Source organism: Rhea americana, unplaced genomic scaffold (genome assembly GCF_003343005.1).
Source record: "Rhea americana isolate MKP2758 unplaced genomic scaffold, rheAme1 scaffold_451, whole genome shotgun sequence".
In the NCBI taxonomy this organism is placed as follows: Eukaryota; Metazoa; Chordata; class Aves; order Rheiformes; family Rheidae; genus Rhea; species Rhea americana.
The window spans coordinates 212,193-231,959 of record NW_028186592.1 but is presented as its reverse complement, the minus strand read 5'-3'; the positions used below and the strand labels follow the sequence as shown (position 1 = coordinate 231,959).

General features: G+C 52.3%; 2 protein-coding genes across 5 annotated transcripts in view; one reads left to right on the top strand and one right to left on the bottom strand.

The window, feature by feature from the left end:
- CBFA2T2 (CBFA2/RUNX1 partner transcriptional co-repressor 2) overlaps positions 1 to 11,898 on the top strand; it is a 55,597-nt gene extending 43,699 nt beyond the window's left edge. For 2 of the 4 annotated variants that reach the window (XM_085316129.1, XM_085316127.1), the window contains exons 6-11: positions 122 to 375; positions 1,203 to 1,288; positions 2,429 to 2,624; positions 5,134 to 5,202; positions 5,710 to 5,897; positions 8,699 to 11,898. In XM_085316129.1, coding sequence (XP_085172255.1) covers positions 122 to 375; positions 1,203 to 1,288; positions 2,429 to 2,624; positions 5,134 to 5,202; positions 5,710 to 5,897; positions 8,699 to 8,983 — 1,078 coding nt within the window. In that variant the 3' untranslated portion in view covers positions 8,984 to 11,898. Of the gene's footprint in view, positions 1 to 121; positions 376 to 1,202; positions 1,289 to 2,428; positions 2,625 to 5,133; positions 5,203 to 5,706; positions 5,898 to 8,698 lie in introns of all 4 variants that reach the window. The other 2 variants (XM_085316128.1, XM_085316126.1) reach the window with 1 other exon arrangement.
- Positions 11,899 to 12,329: 431 nt separating this feature from the next.
- Positions 12,330 to 19,767, bottom strand: part of NECAB3 (N-terminal EF-hand calcium binding protein 3) — a 42,283-nt gene continuing 34,845 nt past the window's right edge. The window contains exons 6-13 of the mRNA XM_085316121.1: positions 19,347 to 19,483; positions 18,975 to 19,096; positions 18,002 to 18,081; positions 17,499 to 17,552; positions 16,703 to 16,815; positions 14,607 to 14,684; positions 14,103 to 14,194; positions 12,330 to 13,154 (exon numbers count right to left, since the gene is read on the bottom strand). Of these exons, the coding sequence (XP_085172247.1) occupies positions 13,126 to 13,154; positions 14,103 to 14,194; positions 14,607 to 14,684; positions 16,703 to 16,815; positions 17,499 to 17,552; positions 18,002 to 18,081; positions 18,975 to 19,096; positions 19,347 to 19,483 (705 nt within the window). The 3' untranslated portion in view covers positions 12,330 to 13,125. The remainder of the gene's footprint in view (positions 13,155 to 14,102; positions 14,195 to 14,606; positions 14,685 to 16,702; positions 16,816 to 17,498; positions 17,553 to 18,001; positions 18,082 to 18,974; positions 19,097 to 19,346; positions 19,484 to 19,767) is intronic.

Sequence of the window (19,767 nt, the reverse complement as noted above, 5' to 3'; positions counted from 1 at the left end):
TTAACCTTCTCAGTAAAATCACCGCTGCCCACACTCTCCTGTTTTGAAATCCACATCTTTCCATTTCTGAGTGTGTTCATGCGGTGCTAACGAGTATGTCTGTCTGTTGGTTTGGTTGCAGAAGAGAAGAAAACAACTTTGAGAGAGAGTCTCTCCCGACAGAGCCTCCAGCCAAGAGAGTATGCACCATCAGCCCGGCTCCCCGGCACAGTCCTGCCCTGACCATGCCCCTCATGAACCCAGCGGGGCAGTTCCACCCCACTCCACCGCCCCTCCAACACTACACCTTGGAAGATATCGCAACTTCCCATCTGTACCGAGACCCCAGCAAGATGTTGGAACACAGGGACATTCGCGACCGGCATAACAGTCTTGGTAAGAAGGCCTGTAAAGATTTACTTGTAGGCAGTGCAAAATCTGATCGTTGAACTAGCAGGCTGTGTCCCTGCTTCATTTCAACGTCCTGTGCTTGTCCGCTCACCCCTAAAGCTGTGTAATTTTAAGCAGAAAGGCAAAGTTTCTGCAAGGGATTTGAATGGAACAATTGACAGTGAGAGGTTAAAAATGGGAAAACTGAATGAGAGGTGGTGTTGGTGTGGGCAAGCTGGAGCCACCAAGGGCGAGAAGGAAGGACCTGGAGTTTGAGTTGAGCCTGGCCAGYCCAGCAGGCAAAATGAAAGCTGGGAAAATAGAGGTTAACTCTTTAGAGTAGCTGAACAAGGAGATGTGTGGGGCCTGAGGAGAGCACAACTTAGCTCCCTCTCCTTCTCCCCAGCCTGAGTGGGGTGTGCATGGGGGTGAACCCTGTGTTTCCAGTGAGGTGGCCTGAATCACAAGTTCGGAGTTGCTATGAATTTCTAATGAGGGAAGTGGCTCCCCAGGTGGATCAGATCCAGACCTGCAGCTGCACCGAAGCACTTCCGAGAACATACGCAGGCCCAGATTGCCTTTCAAACACTGACCACTCCCCTGGGCTGCGTGGGATGTCCCCTGCTCCTTAGAGAGTCAGTGACATAAACAAGGATAAAAACACTTGCATGGAACATRGTCCTAGAGAGCCACGTCCCTGAGATGTATTTTAAAACCTCTGCTGTATGTGGTTAGAGATAAGAATCTTTTTAATGCTTCAGGGCCACGTTCCCTCCCCACCACTGAAAGCACTTGGTCTGTCTAATCGCTGTTCTGGTTGTGGTTTGTGACAGGTTTGAATGGAGGCTATCAGGATGAGCTGGTGGACCACCGCTTGACGGAGAGAGAGTGGGCTGATGAGTGGAAGCATCTCGATCATGTAAGGAAAGGCTAGTGGTGTGGAAAGCTCTGTGAGGACACAACAACCCGGTGTTCCACCTGCTCCAATTTGYGTTTTTGTTGTTGCTGATAATATATCCAGGCTTTCCATGTGGCTTGTAGATGAACAGTGGTGTGAGCAGGTGGGTGATGAGGAGGACAGAAAGGAGCAGTAACACTTCCTGGCTTTTCCTCTCTGCCCATGGTTTTGGAAGCCAAAACCAGTCTGGACTAAGCATGTAGATATGCTGTGTGCAACAAATATATGGAGTTTACGGGATAAGGAAACCCACTGTTACTTTGTTTTAACACTTCTTTCCTGGGGAGCAAGCCTTCAACTAGGGCCTCAACTAGGTGCCCACTGTAAGACTGGGTACTTCTGGCAGGCTTTTCGAGGAGTCTGTTTTTTCCCTTCCAGCAAAGTTGCTGGTCTGAGCACTTCACTTGAATGCTTTCCCTAAAGAGAAGGGATTGAAATTCAAATTGGAATCACAGAGAGACCCTCTGCTTGCTTGTGCTCTAAAACTGATGTTTCACAGAGATGTGTGGGGAGTAGAAGCCCTGCAGCTGAGTATTGGAGCCGGGATGTGGCTATGGAGAGCTCGTACCTGACCCATTTCCTCTATGTCAGAGATAGAGGCTCCTATAATATACTCATCTCCTGGCTTTAGGAACAAATGTGCACCTGCTGACACCTCTACGTGTGGCAATCATGAGAAGATGTCACCACAACCATGAGGGGCAACAGCCAGCCCTTGTTGGAGCTTTTGTACCAGTTTTTGAAGCCTTGTTGTTCCTTTGTACAGGAACTTTTCTGTGCTTTTCTTCCAAGTATCTTTTTCACCCCTTCACGAGCTTTCTGCGGCCCTGATGGAGGGGTGGAATTGTGCACTGTGGTTAGAGCAGGACTCCCAGTGTATCTCCGGAGCACTGATCCAGACAGCGTTCACGAGGGAAGCACTACAGTACCTGCTCGAATACTGCTTTGTCCAAAATATCATGCACAGGCGCTGCTGCTGTGAAACAACATTGTGTTTTATCTTACGGGGACGGTCCCTGTGGTACCTCCCATGAGAAAATCAGGAGGTGACCCCGTGAACAGGCAGCTTAACCAAGACTGAGAACGTGTCCTTCCCGGCAGGCACTGAACTGCATCATGGAGATGGTGGAGAAAACGAGGCGCTCCATGGCTGTCCTGCGGCGCTGTCAGGAGGCCGACCGAGAGGAGCTCAACTACTGGAAGAGGCGATGCAGCGAGACCGCGGAGACGAGGAAAGCAGGGAGTGAGCTCATCTCTAGGCAGCACAGCCCCAGCAGCTCCGACTCCATCAGCAGCGGTAAGCGCGGGAGCATGCCGGATGCACGGGAGCGTGCCACACTACCTCCTGGTTGCCTTAGGTGCTCCTCATTTCCACCAGTTTCTCTGGGAGCAGTACAAGATGTCAGGGTCTACAGAGAGGCTGGGCAATAGACGCTTTCTCATGAAAAACGAACCCTCTAAAGTAGATACCTAGTTTGACAAAGCTATACTAGCTATAAAATGACTGTGATATATTCAAATCACGAGATAAATGAAATGTTCAAGCAGTGCATAACTGTTTTCAAAGCTTTGAGTCGGATCATTGAGCTGGTTGAAGTTCCCAGGTGAGCTTCAGGCACCAGGCTTCGCTGAAGTGCGGAAGCACCTTGGCAGCAGCAGCCTCTTCTGCGGGTGCCATGAGAGTGTCGTCCTCAGGTCAGTTGAGTCAGCGAGCTCAGCTTGAGGATCAGTTTATTCAAAGCTGAGAAACCAGTGGGGAGGTGAAAAGGCAAGAAATGTTGTTGGTTTCACCCCTCTTCCCCTTCCATTCTATCTAAAGGATGTTAAATGGTGAGATCTGCTAATTCCAAAAATACTGAAGAATGGCGTAAGCATAAGAGCTGCCACCTAGCATTTGAATGATGAGTACCGGTTTTGTTTCATAAGTCAATTTAACTTTATTGAAAGTGACTTTTTTCCCCCTCCAGGATGCAGGGATTTTTGACTCGCTTCAAAAAACAAGTCTGAAATCCTAATTTTATACATTTGGATTTAATTCTAATTTCCATCCAAAACAGTCTGCTACAAATTAAATGCTAAAAATAATCCTGATCATTCGGTAACGAAAAAGTGTTCTAAGAGTTTAAAAAAAAAAGTTTTCTAAAGTTTACTGCTAGAAAACTTTTTTCTAACGGTAATAAAAATGTCCAAACTAAAAATCTCAATTTGATACCTATTCAGCTTGTATGTTGTTTGTATACTGTATAGAGTGAGCGAGTGTTCCTGCCTGTTAGAAAGAACCATTTGTTTTAGGGTAAAGGCCAGATTTAGCTGAAGTGAAACAAGTTTTGATACTTCCCAGACAGTGAGAATGAGTATTTCTTAGGAAAACAATAAAAAGTACACAAGCAAAAGGAATTCTAGTAAGCTTCATTAATCAGTGATTCTTGTCTGCTGCCTCAAATCCTGGTTTACTTTCAGAGTCTGATTTCAGTTGCACATGAAATCTGCACAGAAGCAGCAGGTTGGATTGTGTGCACTGAAACTTTGACACAGTGGCAAGTGAGCAAATGGAAGGAAGAATAAAATCAGCCTTTGGCTTGCTTCAAAAATATAATGGAGCTCTAAATTTAAGTTTTGAAGTTGCCGGTGATTTTTAAAATTTTTCCCAAAGGAGGTAAATGAATTTTCAATTTTAAAAAAGTACGTTCTGAAATGGTTGAGGGATTCTCTTAAAACCATTCCAGAACTGGGAAGAGGCCTAGAGGACACAAGAGTCTGAGAGCAGGGAGAGAGGTGACGGAGAGGAGAGTGAAACAAAGTGACTGTGCCTCCAGCTGTAATGGAAGAGTGCTTGGAGGGGGGCCACGCTGTGACTGGCAGTAAATTAAGGACCTGATGATCACAGCCAGCTTTTTTAGCTTCTGATAGGTGTGTATATAATGGCTAATATACCGAGAGTCCCAAGATGCCTTTTTGTTGTTGTTGTTTTTAATCAGGCTCTTGGTTGATGTTTTCTCCCCTTGTGGGACCCAGTGCTAATTTTTCAAACTGTTGCTGTTGGTAGATGATGTATATCAGGTATACCACAGCCTGCTACAAACTTCAAGAACCCCAAGGCCTTCATAAAGTGTTTTTGTTCTCCCGTTACCTTTTGCCATAGTTTAATTTTGGTTTGGCCAGTGTTACYTGACCCTTCAGGAAGTTAATTTGAAATAGTAAAAAGAAGTAGGGATAAAATACAGTACTAGATTTCTGAAAAACTTTCCCATGRAACTGTATTCTGCGTTGAGATCCTCATGTGACTGTCTCCATGTGTCACATTAGCTCTTGGTAGGTTTATGGGTACTCGGCATCATATACACCCTCATGGTAAGAGATCTTAGAGTACAATTTGTCCGTCAGTGTAAGTCTTTGAATTGCCCCGGGAATGGAAAGTGTTGCATTTAATGTAAACTGCTGTTAGTATGGATTGATGTTCAAAGTCACTGGACAATGCAGATGTTTGAGGGCGTATATTTATAAGTGTTGCCTGTTGTTATAAAGTACCAGGAGATGGAAATGTGTAATAAATTATGCAGGGCACTAATTAAATGTTGATGTTTATCATCTAGATGTTTGATGATTGGCCTTAGCTGCAGGAATGCTTTGCTCTGGGTGTTAGCTGGTTAACCCTAACCTGTCCCGCTGATGGCTTTGCTGGATGCAGCAATATTGTCTAGGCTTTTCCCCAGCCTCCCAGRGTGCCAGCGGGCAACTGTTTCTCCAAAAGCTGCCAGGTGAGAGGAGACCTTGCCAACCCCTCTGTGTATCCCTTATTCCGACAGATTCCTTGCGGGAGTTCAGCAGCAGGTCAGGAACAGGCTATGTCACTGAAGAGATATGGAAAAAAGCTGGTGAGTGTTTGTTAGCAACCTTGGCAAGTCGCTCTACCAAGTCATTTGAGGTAAACACAGATGCTGCGGATTGCTCCATGGAAACTGGAGAAGTCCAGCTGCTGAAAGTCCCAGGACATGCACATCTGGCTTGGTTAGCTACCAGCAYCCAGGCCTGGGTTTTCCAACAAACTGCACCTCCCAACCTCTCTTAGTCTGCATGCCCCTGGAAGGTGCTTGCGTGCCACGGGCACCAGGAGGGTGCTGGTGCCTTGAGAAGCAAGCATGGGGCCGCGTGCTGGTGCGCGCGAGCCTGGGTGGGCACCCGGCTGTCATTTGGAGCACAGATGTGGAGTAAGTCAACCAGGGAACAAAACCCAATGAGGAGCACTCTCGCGTTAAACTGTCCTGAGGTCTGTAGAGTCTTGGGAGCTCAGAAACTGCTGGCCACACGTCCAGCCCAGTGGTTCTCCAAGGCTCGTTGTGCTCCGAAGGCTAGCCACTGAGGCCGCTGTTTCCTTCCAGAAGAAGCTGTGAATGAGGTGAAGCGTCAGGCCATGTCTGAGGTGCAGAAGGCTGTGGCAGAGGCTGAGCAGAAGGCGTTTGAGATGATTGCCTCCGAGAGGGCGCGAATGGAGCAGACCATTGCAGATGCAAAACGCCAAGCAACCGAGGATGCTTTCTTAGTGATAAACGAGCAGGAGGAATCCACGGAGGTAAGGTGCCAGGGCCCGGCCACGGCCACCGAGGTGGGAGAGCGGTGGGGAATGTCCGAGGAGGGAGTTTGAAGATGCGTGACGTCTATAGGTCCTGCCTGCCAGCCATGTAGAGCCTGTAGGTCCCTTATCCCTTTTTCCTTGTAAAAGTCTCTTTCCAAACAGTAACTAAAAGGCCATATTAATACCATTAAAGACATCTTTTGTCCTTGATTTCTTTTGCAGGGAAATCAGCCTAAATGTTTCCCTGGCAGAAAAGTGTCTGTCAGGCACCCTGATGCATGCAGAAGCACTGCAAGAAGGCATCTCTGGGTGCACAGTTAGCTGGACTCAGTGCTGCTTCTTCGGCTTTGGGGAGGTGCAAAAGCAAAAAGAAGCTGATGCCAGTGGAATACAGTTCTCCGTTTTTCTCAGAAATCTGCTATTCTGAAGCACCTGGTCTGTTTAGGAGAGGAGTTGCTATTTGTGGGCTTTAAAACAGAGCAGGGTAGGAATTGGATCGCAGGTGACGTTAGAGTTATTTGCTGCTCTGTGTCGTGCCCCGTATCTGTGCAGACCGGCACGCTGAGTAGTTTCGCTGGCTCACAAAATATGTGCCCCAGTTAACGTGGGGCTAACTGCTCTCCAGCAACAGTCTTTGTGGCTGAAGTATCAGCAGATTTTATGGGATCTGAGCGGCAGGAAAACTGCAAAGAGAGTAATGTGAAACTTCTGTGTGGGATGGTTGTCCCTGCCGTACAGAAAGTCTAGTAACACCTAATGAGATATTTGCATGTTTTAAAAAAAAACAGATGACTTTTAGTTTTTCACAGCAAGAAACGCTTGATAAGTAGGTGTCTCTTGCAGAAATTTCTTTCCACTCCTCAGTTATTAATTACTTTCAGTGTTCTTTAACTGGAAACTCACTCCAATAACCTTTGGAAGCCTTAGCTCTGCTGAGCAAGGAGAATTGCTGGGTTAATTCCTCCTCGTGGTTCCCACGCACCGTCACGCTACAATGTCGCAGCCATGTGCAGGGTTCTTGGGGATTTGAGGTTTTTTTTTTTTTTTTTTTTTTTACACACACCTGCTTGGCTTTGCCTCTGTTTCTCCCAAGCAAAAATCTGATGGGAACGGGAAGTTAATGCCATCTGTGACTGTGTGGGCAGCAGGGTCCGTCTCCCTCCCCTCGCGGGATTTCCGTGGCCCCTGCTGGTCTGGGCGCTCTGGATTTCAGTGCTGGAGGAGCTCTGGAAAAAGCTAGCCCAGCTTCCTATGTGCGGTACGATGGGCCGGTGTGCCCAGCTCTGGTGCGGGGTCGCTTTCACATTGCAGAACAGTGTAAATACAAAGTTTTGAAAGAAGAGTGTGTATAGACCTTATTACTTCCCATTTAAATTGACGGGGGAAGAATGAACACATGATGGGAGTGGGAGGAACTGCTTAGAAAGCCAYGGAAGAAATGAGATAAGCGATGATTGTGCTTTAGGAGAATACCAGAGAAGCGTCTTTCTCCCTCGTCTCCTGCCCGTCTCCGAGCGCAGCTCCGGAGGGGTGACGGGAGCCGGGCAACCCAGGGCCATGCAGCAGCAGAGCTCTCCCCTGGGAATGCTACACCCTGGCACTCTGGCACCAGCGGTTTTCTCTAAAAGCCACGCTGAAAGCTGTCAGGGATCCTGGCATGCCTTGCAATCTTGGAAATACGGTTTAAAAACCCTGGTTTAGGCAGGAGTGTAAACAGCTATAAAGCAGTGACCCAGTTTTTCAAGAGTTACTGCAGGCTTTTGTGGGCTTTTTTTGTTTGAGTCGTGCTCTGCCGGCAGATAGAGGAGGCTCTGGTGTACRCTGGCTCTAGAGCGCTTTGCTCCCGACTGGCTTGCTTTGACTGCTTGCTACCAGCCAGTAAATCACTGCTGGGAGCGAGCGGCTCTCGGTGCAGGGCTGGCGGGCAGAAGCACTCACRCGAGGCCGCTTTGCTGCTCGAGCAGCTTTTTGCTTGTGCTTGCAGAAAGCAGTGGCCAGCGAAACGTGCCCCTCCTTGTCCTGGAGTAGAGAGAGGCATGCGGACCCTGGCGGAGGCTGCTTTTTTGCAGCTGAACTTGCCCTCCCGGCGTGCGCTCGCTAATGCACGAGTCCAGCTGCAGGGAAGCTAATCCTCCCGCGCCCCTCCGCGGACCAGCTGCAGCCGCAGCTCCCGGCTTTGGCCTCCTGCCCTCGCGCCCGCAGCGAAGCCGTGGCACACTGTCAGCCCACCAGCTGACACGTCTCCGGAGTCCGGAGGGGCTTTGCCCGCCTTCCAGATTGAAGCCCACGCTCTGGCAGTGCTTCCAGCTGGCCGGGAGGCTTTCAAATGAGCTTTTGCTTTTCCCAATTAGCCTGTTCCAACCTCTTGTGCAGCTAAGCAGGGTGCRAAGCAAATGGTGCCTGTGCGGTGTGGTGTAATCCCTGTGGAGAGCGCTTGACTGGGAGCGATACCAAAATAGAGCTGCTTCACACAGGAAATAAAAAGGCCGAGGAGCAGCATCTGCAGTGTGGTTTTTTTCTTCCTTGCCTGCTGTTTCCCGTATGCATTTGGGTGGATCTAGTGGAGAGGATGTGACCAGTACAGTTTGGCAGGCTATTCTGGGCAGAGCAGAGAAGTAGGGTCAGTGCCTTTGGCAAAGGCTGTGAAATAGCAGAAATTCAAAAACTGGTCATTTTAATATGACTAGTTTGGGGCCAAAGGGGAGAGAAACGATCCCCTCCCCAGCTGTGGAGTGAGCACCATCCTACAGCTGGTGAAACTAAACACGGTTTAACATGCGGCGTCTTCCATCTTTCAGAGCTGCTGGAACTGCGGTCGCAAGGCCAGCGAGACGTGCAGTGGCTGCAACATCGCCCGCTATTGCGGCTCTTTCTGCCAGCACAAGGACTGGGAGAGGCACCACCGAATCTGCGGCCAAGGCCTGCACAGCCAGACCAAGCCGCTGGCCCTGCCCGCTGGGCGATCGGCAGCCGCCAAGGCCATCGACGGGGTACCGAGCCCAGCCCTCGAGAAGACTTCGGCAACAACCTCTCGATCCTCTACCCCAGCATCTGTGACAGCAATAGACACAAACGGACTCTAAACTTTTGTTTCACGTTGATTTTTCTGTTTTTTTAAGCCAAGAAATCCCCTCCCCCCCCCAGGAACTCATATCGCTTGACACGTTTGACAAATCTACRCCACCTCCTCTAGAGCACCGACACTTGGGCTTTTCCACCTCATTCTGTCTTGTTTCTGTCGTTCATCGAGACCTTGTGCCAGCCTCAGAGTGGTCTCGCTGAAGGGTCGTACCAGAGAGCAGCACGGGACGCCGAGGGTGCTGGGCTCTCCCTCCRTGGACATGGGCTTCACGGCAGGCACCCTGGGCCTGCAGGAGATGCCAAGCAAGCAATGCCTGGATAGGGGACCTCATACTCGAGGGTGAAATGTGTTCCCGCTCCTCTCTCCGGGGCTCTCTGAACAGCCTCCTCGTTCAGCTACCTTTCTTCTGTGATGTGCATCTCTCTTTCTTCCTCCCAGCCAGCACTTCCTCAGACGTCTGCACTGACTGGTGCTACGAACAGACTGGCGCTGATTTCCCAGCGAGAGCATCTCAGTCTCTAGTGCAAATTTGTCTCTAGACAAATATGTAGCTGCTCGGGGACAGCTGAGCCTGCTTCTCTGCTCCTGCCTGCGCCTGGTTATTGGCTGACAGACTGCAGAGGCTGAGGAGAGAAATTGTCTGCTGAGGACAGATTGAAACCAAATGTTGGTACCAGGGAAGTATGAATGGTCACTTTGAGATGACCTGTTTTTAATCCCTTCGTCTAACTGGACAGACAGTTGCTTATTTTTCTGGGTAGGACCTTTGCTCTTGTTGCTGAATGAAAATGTGCAGACCAAATCTGGATTCTTTGTGGGCGGTTATTGCCCTTTCCACCTCGGTACCATTATTTTGCTATGCAGAAAGCATTTTTCCGCTGCATGGAAGTTGTTGGTTTGAGAGTTACTGACGTTGTWTTTAACCACAAAGATCTTCGCCCTGCTGCAATCCATTATTTATAGTCTATTTTCTCCCAGCGTGTTGGCCAAACTATTAAAAAATTCAGAACTTTGTATCCTAGGTCAGTTCTTGAGCCCCCAACCCTCGTGGGGTTACTGGAGGGCTGCTCTGAAAGGCAGCGTGCTCGTCTCAGCTTCGTTGTCCCCACGTGTGTTAGGCAGAGAAGCGCAGCCCTCTGCGAGCATCCTGCCCGTGCTGTGAAGCAGCCGCCGCCGCCTCGTCCGGTGTTTAAAACCCAGCCCCAAAAAGGCGGTCCGGAAGGTGCGGTTTAGCTGTTACCACAGTCAGCCTGAGGAGACCAAGCTCTCCRATAGTCTCCGCTTTGGCATTAAAGGAATGTTTTTCATGTAGTCCAAAACACACAGTCGACACCGACCCGTGGAAGAGCTATCCCAGCGCTTCGAGCACGGGAGCACAGCGGGGCTCATCGCGAGCGCTTCGTTTTAAAAATCCCTTGAGGGGTTGTTAGAGGCACGGCTATCGGGAGCAATCGGAGCGTGTCATCTTGGGATTCATACTGATTTCGCATGCTGTGCACAAACGGGAGCTAGCACACCATCTATTCAGCAAAGCTGTGTTTCCGTGACTGTTTTTTTGTGATTGCTGGGTTGGAGCCCAATGAGCCAAGTAATTCCCAAATTATTTTTGATCACTTTTTCAATGGGAGGCAAATAATGGAGATGTAATGAATAGTCATTGAGTTTGCCGTGGTGTAGCTGTCTGCTGGCTGTCATTGGCATGCCCGGGGCTAAACAAGTTACCCACTGAACCTGCTTTGTTCCTTAGGGAAAGTTGTTTTGGAAGCTGCAGCTATGGAATAAAGTGGGCAATTCCCATGCCTGCGAGGGAGTTTTTTTTCTTTTTTTTTTAACTAAAACAAAGGCCACAAAGTTTCCTGGTTTTCAAGACAGCTCTGAAGTGGCAAGTATGATCGTCTCCCTGCTGCCCTGTGAAGGGGCATCGCTGGGGTTCCCCGTGTCTGGCAGCGATGCTGCATGGGGGCAGCGTCGGGCACGAAGACCTGTTGCAGCCCCGAGGGCGCTCTCGCCCYGGGCACGCGTTAGCTCGCTGCGGTTAAGGCAACCGGTGTGTCACAAAAACCCTGCACCTGGAAAAGCTGCGGCGCCCGAGTCGCCCCGACCTGCAGCCAGAAGCCTGCAGGAGAGGTCGCTCTGCCAGGGACGTTTCCCCGAGGACAGCCCCAAACTGCCGCAGCCCCCGTGCTATRGCACGCTTGCTCTGAAGCCGACGAAAAAGTCCCGGAAATGGGCTTTTTCCCATACCTCGGCTGCGAAACTTAGAAACCGTCGCGATCCCACTCGCAGCGTTCACGAGGGTACAGTGTCAGGGAGGGGATGCAGAGAGGGGCAGCAAGCGCCCTGGTCCTCGGCRGCGCTCCTCGCCCTGGAGCTACCAGCTTGGAGGGCCACCTGCCATCGTGGGACACGTCCGGATTCAGAGTGGCCCCAGGTAAATAACGTCTGGTTACAGCGTCCCACGAATCAACTATGGCCCGGCCGTAGAGCGGAGGGTGATCTGTGGCCAACTGCCGTCCCATTGGAGGCAAAAACAACAAGCAGCGCTGAAAGAAATTGCTTGTAAATAGGTTGTCTTCCATAATTTTCATGCAACTTGTGTATTAAAATTAACCCCAATGTAAATGAATGAAATGCTACCGGTCATGTTTAGAATGATGGCTTTTTTTTYCTTCTCTCTCCTTTTTCAACATGGAATGATAAATGTGAAATTTTGATATGGGAAGACGTGTTGGATTGAGTTTGAGTTTTCTATTTTTTTTTTTTTTTTGGCATTTAATTCTGTAATAGAAATTTGTTACTTCATTCCTGTGCATAACTTATTTAATGTACTGTATAAAGGAACCCAAACTGTTACAGATGTATTTAGTTTGTTCTACTCGAAAGTAGTCAATAAAAAGACTATATTGATCATACAAACCCTACCTGCTCCCTCCCTCGTGCCGAGGCCCCCGGCCCCGTGCCATACTCGGGCAGTTCTAGCGCGGTTTCCTTTCGCTTCGCCTCAAAATGGGTCGTTTTGTGAGCAGGTCGTGCGCCTGGCAAGAGGCGGCCAGGCTGCAGCGGCCGCTCCGGCTTCTCCGTGCGGCTCTGGTGGGGGAAACTGGAGCGCGGCAGTGGAATTGGGTAAATAAGCAGGTGCGGGCAGGGCCCGTCCCGTGGGGGGGAACAGGTCAGACGACGGCACGAGGGCTCGTCGGCCTCGGCCCGCGCCGCTCCTGGGCCTCGAACACCAGGGCCGAGCGTCCCCACGAGGCCGGCGGCCTCTGCCCCGCGGCCCGGCTTGCCTCTCGGCTCAGCCCCACTGCGTGCCTGCCCCCCACCGCCGCCACGCACCGTCACTCGAGCCGGCAGCTGTGGAGCGGTTTATTCGCGGCCGCCAGCCTCGGGGTACACAGCTCTGCAGGGAGCGCGAGGCGGTTCTCAGCACGCAAACCAGGAAGCAGCGGGTGCGCGTGGGCCGCCCTGGGTCTCGGGGCGGCTTCGGCGCGCCTGCCCAGGAATGCGCTCGGCCTTCGCGGTTTTTTTGTGTATATAAAACGCTCTTCAGCCCACGCTAGCTGGCAGGTCTGGGCGCTCTCGGTGCCGCTCTGCTCCTCCGGGCTGGCCGTGGAGCCGTCCTAGCCCAGGCCAAGAGGCTGGATGCCCCCGAGGCCTGGCCGGAGCTGGAGCTGGCAGAGCAGCGGGATGCCTGTCGCCGCCAGCCAAGGCCAACCCCGGCGATGCCTCCTCCGCCGCGGGACGCCGCTCCCCGTGCCGGCACGCCATGGGACGCCGCTCCCCGAGTGCAGCCCGCGCCGCGTCGCGCAGCGCCGGCCTGCTGCCCACGGAGCACCTGGCCCCGCAACGCCGGCGCCCTTCCCCGGTGCAAGGCCACCAGGAGCGGCTCTGCGCCAGCGGGAGTGGGCAGYGGGCAGCCCGGGCACCATCTCTGGCAACGGCGGGGTGAATAAATACATCATGGGGGGGAAGRGGAAGGTTGAACACGGCCAGGGGCGAGGGCCAAGGCATGGAGGAGCAGGCGGCCCCGGGCTGGGGGCGGCAAGGAGGAGGCGACAGACGCTGGCGAAGGAGGTGGCGGCTGCGCCGAGGGCGCTGTGGCGGCCTTCTGCATGCTGGCTGCATCCCGGGATCTGCTGCCGAGGGCTAGTTGTTGTTCATGATCCACCAGGAGGCTGTGGGGGGAAACGGGCAGAGGGTCAGGGAGCGCCAGTGGGCAGAAGGGAATTGCCTCCAGCCCGGTAGGAGCTGGGTTAGTACGTTATTTTGGGCAAARGAGTGATCGTAGACTGGGCTTGGTCCAGGTTCTCCCAGTTCCTCACTTACTGGTCAGCTTTCTGTTGGCACCGGGTGGGGAGGGACCTGCGCTCGCCCCGAGGCTGGTCTCTCGCCTGGCTCTGCAGCACTGAGCCTTAGAAGGACACCTGGCCACAGCGAATGGGCCAGCTCTTTGCAGAGAGGTTTCTGGGATCAGGCGAAGCAAAAGGAGGCAGCAGATGCCTCCAGCCAGAGCTTGGGCTGCTATCTGGAGCACTCAGCCTATCTGCTACCTGGGAAACCCCCCAGCTGCTTGGAAATCCTGGCTGGACAGCATCCCCCCCTCCCAGGCAGCAGCAGAAGTCACAGACAGCCTCCTCCAGGAGCAGCCACTGGCTCCTCCACGCTTCAGGGCCCAGCGCGTCRCGAGGTTTTTGGCCAGCCCTGCGTTGGGTCTCGGAGAGCATGGTGTGAGCATGGAGTGCGAGCCTCAGCCATGCTCAGGCCRGGACGGGAACCTTCCTCCAGTCTGGGGGCTCCTGAGGCTGCTCACAGAGGTGACTCAAATGCAGCTAGAAGGATTGGAAAATCAGTTTTCTTGGACAAACTGAAATAAAGTTGCATGTGCCTCTGAAGCAGTTCGCCCACTCCACACCCCCACCCCCACCCCCACACACACTTTGAGAAATGCCCAAACTTGAGAGCAGAAGTTAAGTTCCACTTCAGACTGAAAACACGATTTAGGTGATYCCAAGCCAAACTGTCTGCTCTGGAGGAAGCCAAACAGTTGCAGTGCTCCCTGCAAACCAACTCCTCCCTGAGCAGAAGCAGCAGGACTCGCCAGTGGTCCCCATGGCCCCACTCACCTGGGAAGAGCATGGTGGTCAGCAGCTCTGGGGCCTCCAGCAAGCTGATGATGGCCTGTTGGAAAGTCTTGCTGTGGCTGGACTGCAAGTGGCTGTAATGCAGTGGGCAGGGTCAGGATGGTGCAGGGAGCAAGGGGGCTGTCCCACTCAGGCCYGGGGAGTAGCAGAGCTTGTTTGTGCCTGCTGTACCAGGGGGTGTAGGAGAGGAGCCTTGCACAAGGGGGCCCTGCCCATGCATGGGGGRCAGGGCTGCTTTTGCACTGCCTGAAGTAGCATCTACTTCTGCCCCCCCTCCCCAAATCCTTTGTCTAGGCCTTCACCCCTTCTGCTGCAAATGTCACTGGGGGCACATTGAGATGGAGCATTAGGCAGATCAGCAGGATCCTTGGAGGAAGCCCCAGAGCAAAAAGGGGAGGGAGTCCTTTTCAGACCCCACCACCACCCAGAGAGTCCAAAAGCGTCCAGACCCAAGTCCCCACAAAACGCCCAAAGAAAGGCTCCAACCTTCTCCAYGAAGACACATCCTGCCAGAATTCGTAAAGGATGAAGCAGGCTTCGTTTGTCAGCTTGCAGGCGGACACGCTGTGAGGACAGGAGAAACTCTGAGACAGAGCTTGGCAGGCTGGGGCAAAAGGGATGCATGGCATGGCCACACCAGTCCCTGCCCCCCTCAGGAGTGATGGGCATTGATCTACACAAAAYAATCCTCACCAGGAGGACTTCAAAGAGCAGCAGTGACCACCGATGGCTGCTAAGGATGGTACACTACTCTAGGGGACCCTGAATGCAAATACTTCACACTTTTCCAGTTCTCTCAGACAGGGAACAGAGGAACTCTGCAGCTATTAAACTGATGCTTGCTGCTGCCCAGAAACCAGCATGTAAAAGGGCTTTATTAAGTATTTATAACACTTATTGTGTCCCTCGCACAGCAGCGTACAGCCTGACGAAGGAGCTTATCCTCCCAACCCTTTGGAGGAGGGAAGTGTTATCTGCTACCCTTTACATGGAGAGAAGCTAAGACACAAGATGGYGAAGAGCTGCCCTGAAATCACAACACAAGCAAAACTGCACCTAACTGCCCCTAAAGTGGATGCCAATTCATGAAGACACGTTTGCCACGCTACTGCCTGCTGGAGGATCCAAGACAGGTCTGGGGTATCTCCAGCCAACGGCATGACAGAGGGGCAAGCAGTGTGAGGTCAAGAGAGCAAGATCACAGGGCGAAGTGCCTGGGAATTATCTACATCCAGCTGTGACACTGGTTAGKCCAGCTGAGGAAGACTTTCCCCAAGCTGCTGCTAAGAACATGGTGCTACATGAAGGACCCAAGCCCTGAAGCGAAAAAGCAAAACAAGTCATGGCCAAGCCAGCAGCTCTGAGGCTGTGGCCCCATGCRTGGGGGCCACAAAGTGCTTTGTGATTCCTGCAGTGAACCAGGATAGCAGAGTCTCCCCAGGCTTCGTTCCAGCTTGCCACTCAAGCCTGCCCATGCAAAACTACCTAGTTGTCTAAACGAATAGTTCTCATGGGAGAAAATCCTTACTGTTCCAAAGAAAAAAATATTGAACTTTCTGCCACACATGTCAAAACAAGCACTTTCCCCTTTTGTGGACTRAAAATGCCACTTTCTACTGTTTAAATTGAAAAGCTGAAAAATGACACTTTAAATAGGATTAGTGTGAATGTTTCCCTCCAGAAGCAGCTTGAAATCTCCTATGGGAGAAGGAATGAGCTTTTCAAGGAGCAGTTATGCAATTTCCAGGGACAACYTGGCTGCGGTGTGGCACAGAAAGTCAAACCTGGGGCTCCATCAACTCACCATTCTCAGCTTTGGACCAGTGCTGGGGGACAGAGCCTCGGTCTTACACAGCGGGTTTGTCTTAAGTGATCTTGGACATTTCCCAGCAGCACTGCACACATTTTACTGAAGGTAATATTGTGAAATGAGCTCTCCCCTTGACTTTTCTCCCTTCCTCTCAGGTCCTTCAAAGCCAGAGCAATGAATGCACTCGCTTACACACCCATGCAACATCCGTTAGTGGCAGCCGTGGTTGGCATAAAAACCACTCCCTTCCTTGCTAGAAGCTAAGAAATGGTTCTTCTTGCCGGAGTGCCTGCAGCAGGAGATGGGGTGGTACCGCGAAGCTGAGCGGAGACACAGTACAGCTGTGACGCTGCCCCCTCCTCTCTGCAAGATCCAACGTCAGCGCGCCAAGYGCACGCTTGTGCCAGGGGCTGACGCGTGGCTTGAGGGGCCGCGCTGCCTGTTCACCCCAGCTCATGCAGTAGAGAACCGYGCTCAGGGCCCCTTCTCCCCAGCCCTATCTGTCATTTTAAGTCCGATGGCCTCAGGACCCTTGTCTGCTCTCAGAGCATTTCCCTGCTTCCCCGGAGTGCTGGGAGGCTGGGCTAATCCTGCGCTCAGGCGTCTGTGCTGCTCAGTGCTATGCCATATTCCAAGCAGGAACGCTGCCGGATGTGCAAAACCCTTTCGTCCACTGGGGTGCAGAATTACAACCTGCAGGGATACAAGCCCCCCRTTTCGCTGGGCTAGCCATACCATAACATGTGGGTGCCCTGCCACCCACAACACTTACTGCAGGCAGCTGCTCTGCCCGGCTGTGACCTCCGTGTAGGACCTGAACGCCTGGCGAAACTCCTCGATGCTGCTCTTTGCCACCGAGATCTGCCTCTTCGCCACGAGGATGTGCTGCAAGGGGATAGCAGAGGGGTGGTCAGGCACGGCCGGCTGCAAACACACCAGGGCAGCCCCCGGCTCTCCTGCTTCCCGTCGCGCTGCAGGGTAAAGCAAACACGGGGCTGCCATCCATGGGACGGTGGTGGCACCACCACGCCAGGACAAGCCAACGACACAAACTGGCCTCCTACTCTTCCTACTCAGGCAGYTTCCCTTTGTATCAGAGACTGCACCAGCAAAGGCCCAGAAGGGAGATCCACCATCTCCTGCTGACAGAGTCCTGCTTCAGGACTGCTGTACGCTTCCCCCAGCTGAAAGGGGCACACGGGGTTTGGGCCTTGGGGCTTTTCCACTGGCAATTTGTAYGGTCTAAGGGGGCTTAGAGCAGGCACAAATCTGGACATTTGGGCACTCACAAGCAGAACCTCATCCCTAGCTGCGCACAGCCTGGAGCTTTCATACTCTGCATTTGTCTCAGGTTTCCTGTTTAGGAGAAGGTACTACATCCCGCTTAGCTCACAGCTGATCCCCATCCTCATCCTGGTCGGTGCTAGGACACTGGGCAGTGAATCTATTTTCAGACCAAATCCAGAAGCTAACGTGGGTGACTAGTCTCCGRGCGCACAGGCGTGTGGGAGGGGATCTGTGAACACTACTGCATTACTTGCAACGGCAGGCACAGGATCAGCACTCACCGCATCTCTCTCTTTGCACACTGCTTCCTCCTTCAGAGGCTCCAGGCGTGGGCTCTGCATTTCACATCGGAGCAAGAATCATTGTTACTGCGAGAATTTTGTAATAAGATAAAATGCAGCTGTAACCTGCGGGCCTAGTACAGCTTTGTGTGACACACAGGTACTGCTCTGGAGAGGTTTGTTCTGGAACCCAGAAGATGTGATCTGCACATCTGTGGAGCTTTGTGGGTCTAGACTGACTTGTCAGATCAGCATAGGCCACAGATATGAGAAACCAAGGGGGAGATCGTGAGAGCTAAGGGGGAAATGGCAGGTCCTGAGCAGGAACACTGAGGGATGAAGCAGTCTTGCAAGTTAGCATCTGGTGAATCACTGCAGCTCTATAAGGGACGAACCCAGGACTAAAATACCAGGGCGCTAGCACAGGGACAGGTCCCATTACTGACCTGGCCAGTGCCGTGTTGTGCAGCAGCCCCCCAGCCCACCTCCCCTCTGTCACACACCTTGCACTCCAGTTTCTCAATGAGCTGCTGGAGCCTGTTAATCTGGGCCATCCACTGGTTGTCAGCTTCGACACAAATGCCTACATGGGAAGGACAGAGATACGTCATCATCCAGGCAGCAGCACCCCAGCGCCAGCCTCGCTGATGCTGCTTGTTTTGGTGCTCCTTACTATCTGCCAGCAGCAGGAGCAAGATCAAAACCTGGCAGTAGCTCCATGTGGTTTTGCATGTAAGGGATCCAGGCACTCTGTGTTTGGGGCTGATCAAAACAGTGTGGGGATTGCTAGGTGGACAGCAAACAGAGGAGAAAAGACACCATATAGGAAACACAGGGTGAGTAGAACAGCATGTAGCAGAACTATGAGGATCTGGATATCCACCCAAATGCTGGTCCTTTCTCCAAAGCAACCAGGAATCTCCAACCAAGTGATAAGTAGATGGCCCCCCTAAGAGACACTGTGCTAGGGACTGTCATCCCAGGGCAGCACAGTGTCACCTCTAGTCTGCAGGTCCCTGGAGGCTCCCACAGTCCTTCTAGGATACCTGAGAAAGGYGACTAGGCAAAACAAGTCCAGGCATGTGGTGTACCCTATAGCTGGGAAGGAAATCGCACTATCCTTCTATTTCCAAAGGTGGCAATTAATTAATTTGATTGAAAATGCTTAAGACTCAGAAAACTGCAAAAGTTTCTAAACTGCTAATTTAAACCAAAAATCTGATTGCATCATCCTTAAACTTTTTCCCACTGCTCAAGAGATACAAACTCCTAGAGAAGCTCCATCTGACTCGTGTGTGTGACAGTCCACACTCAGTCCTGGAYAAGACCCCGTTGTGCTGCATTGCTGCAGCCATACCCTGCCCAGGCTTCAGCGGGGCAGGGGCAGGCACAGAAATATGGACCCCCTGGGCACAGAGCTGACGGATGGCACGACTATGAAGACTGCTCTTCTCCTGTCTGCTCRGGCTGCAGTACCTGTTGTTAGCATCCCGGAATAGGGGTCTGTTGGAGACAGACAGATGTTTTTCTGTCCTCTGCGCCCAAATCGTCTTCCTGATCTCAGGCCAATCAAGGTCTCAGATTTCTTTACATCCTTCCTGAAAGAATAAAATGTGAAGGGGAGTTGGAGTAAATCATTATACGGGTCAGCTTCACTGTGGGGTTAGAAACAGCAGATCCTGCTCCAAGATGTCCCTCCTGGGAGGCTCTGGGAGTTCTGCCTCAGCCCCAGGCCAGACAGAGGCTGCGACCCATTACCAGCGCCAGGGAGATGGGAAGGATCATCGTGCCCCAGAGATGATCTCTCCTCTGCATGACCAGCCAGGTGTCCCAYCACGCATCCATTACCTCTCCCGTCCTGCCTGCTCCTCCATGGTGTCCACGGCACACTCGAGTGAGGTCTGCAGTGACTGCAGCTGGGTCACAGTTTCCCGCAGCAGGAAGYGGGTCAGGAACTGCTCCATCTTAGAGGAGGTCTCATACCTCTGTGGGGAAGGGGAGAAGCACTGTCAGATGCCCCCAAGGGACAGGGCATAGCTCTGTAYAAGGGAAAGAGGGAGAGATGCACCTGGAAGAGGCTGGCCCTTAAAACTACCCAAATCTGCAGCACAGGGTGGGCATCCTACCACCAAAGGCCCAGCCTCAGCTGCACCAGTGTGGGGTGGAAATCAGTCTGGTGAACCAGTTCGGCAGCCAGGGGAGAGCTGGCACGATGCACTTGTATGTCAACAGCATCTCCACTCTTCCTCCCAGATGGCAGCCTTCCTCA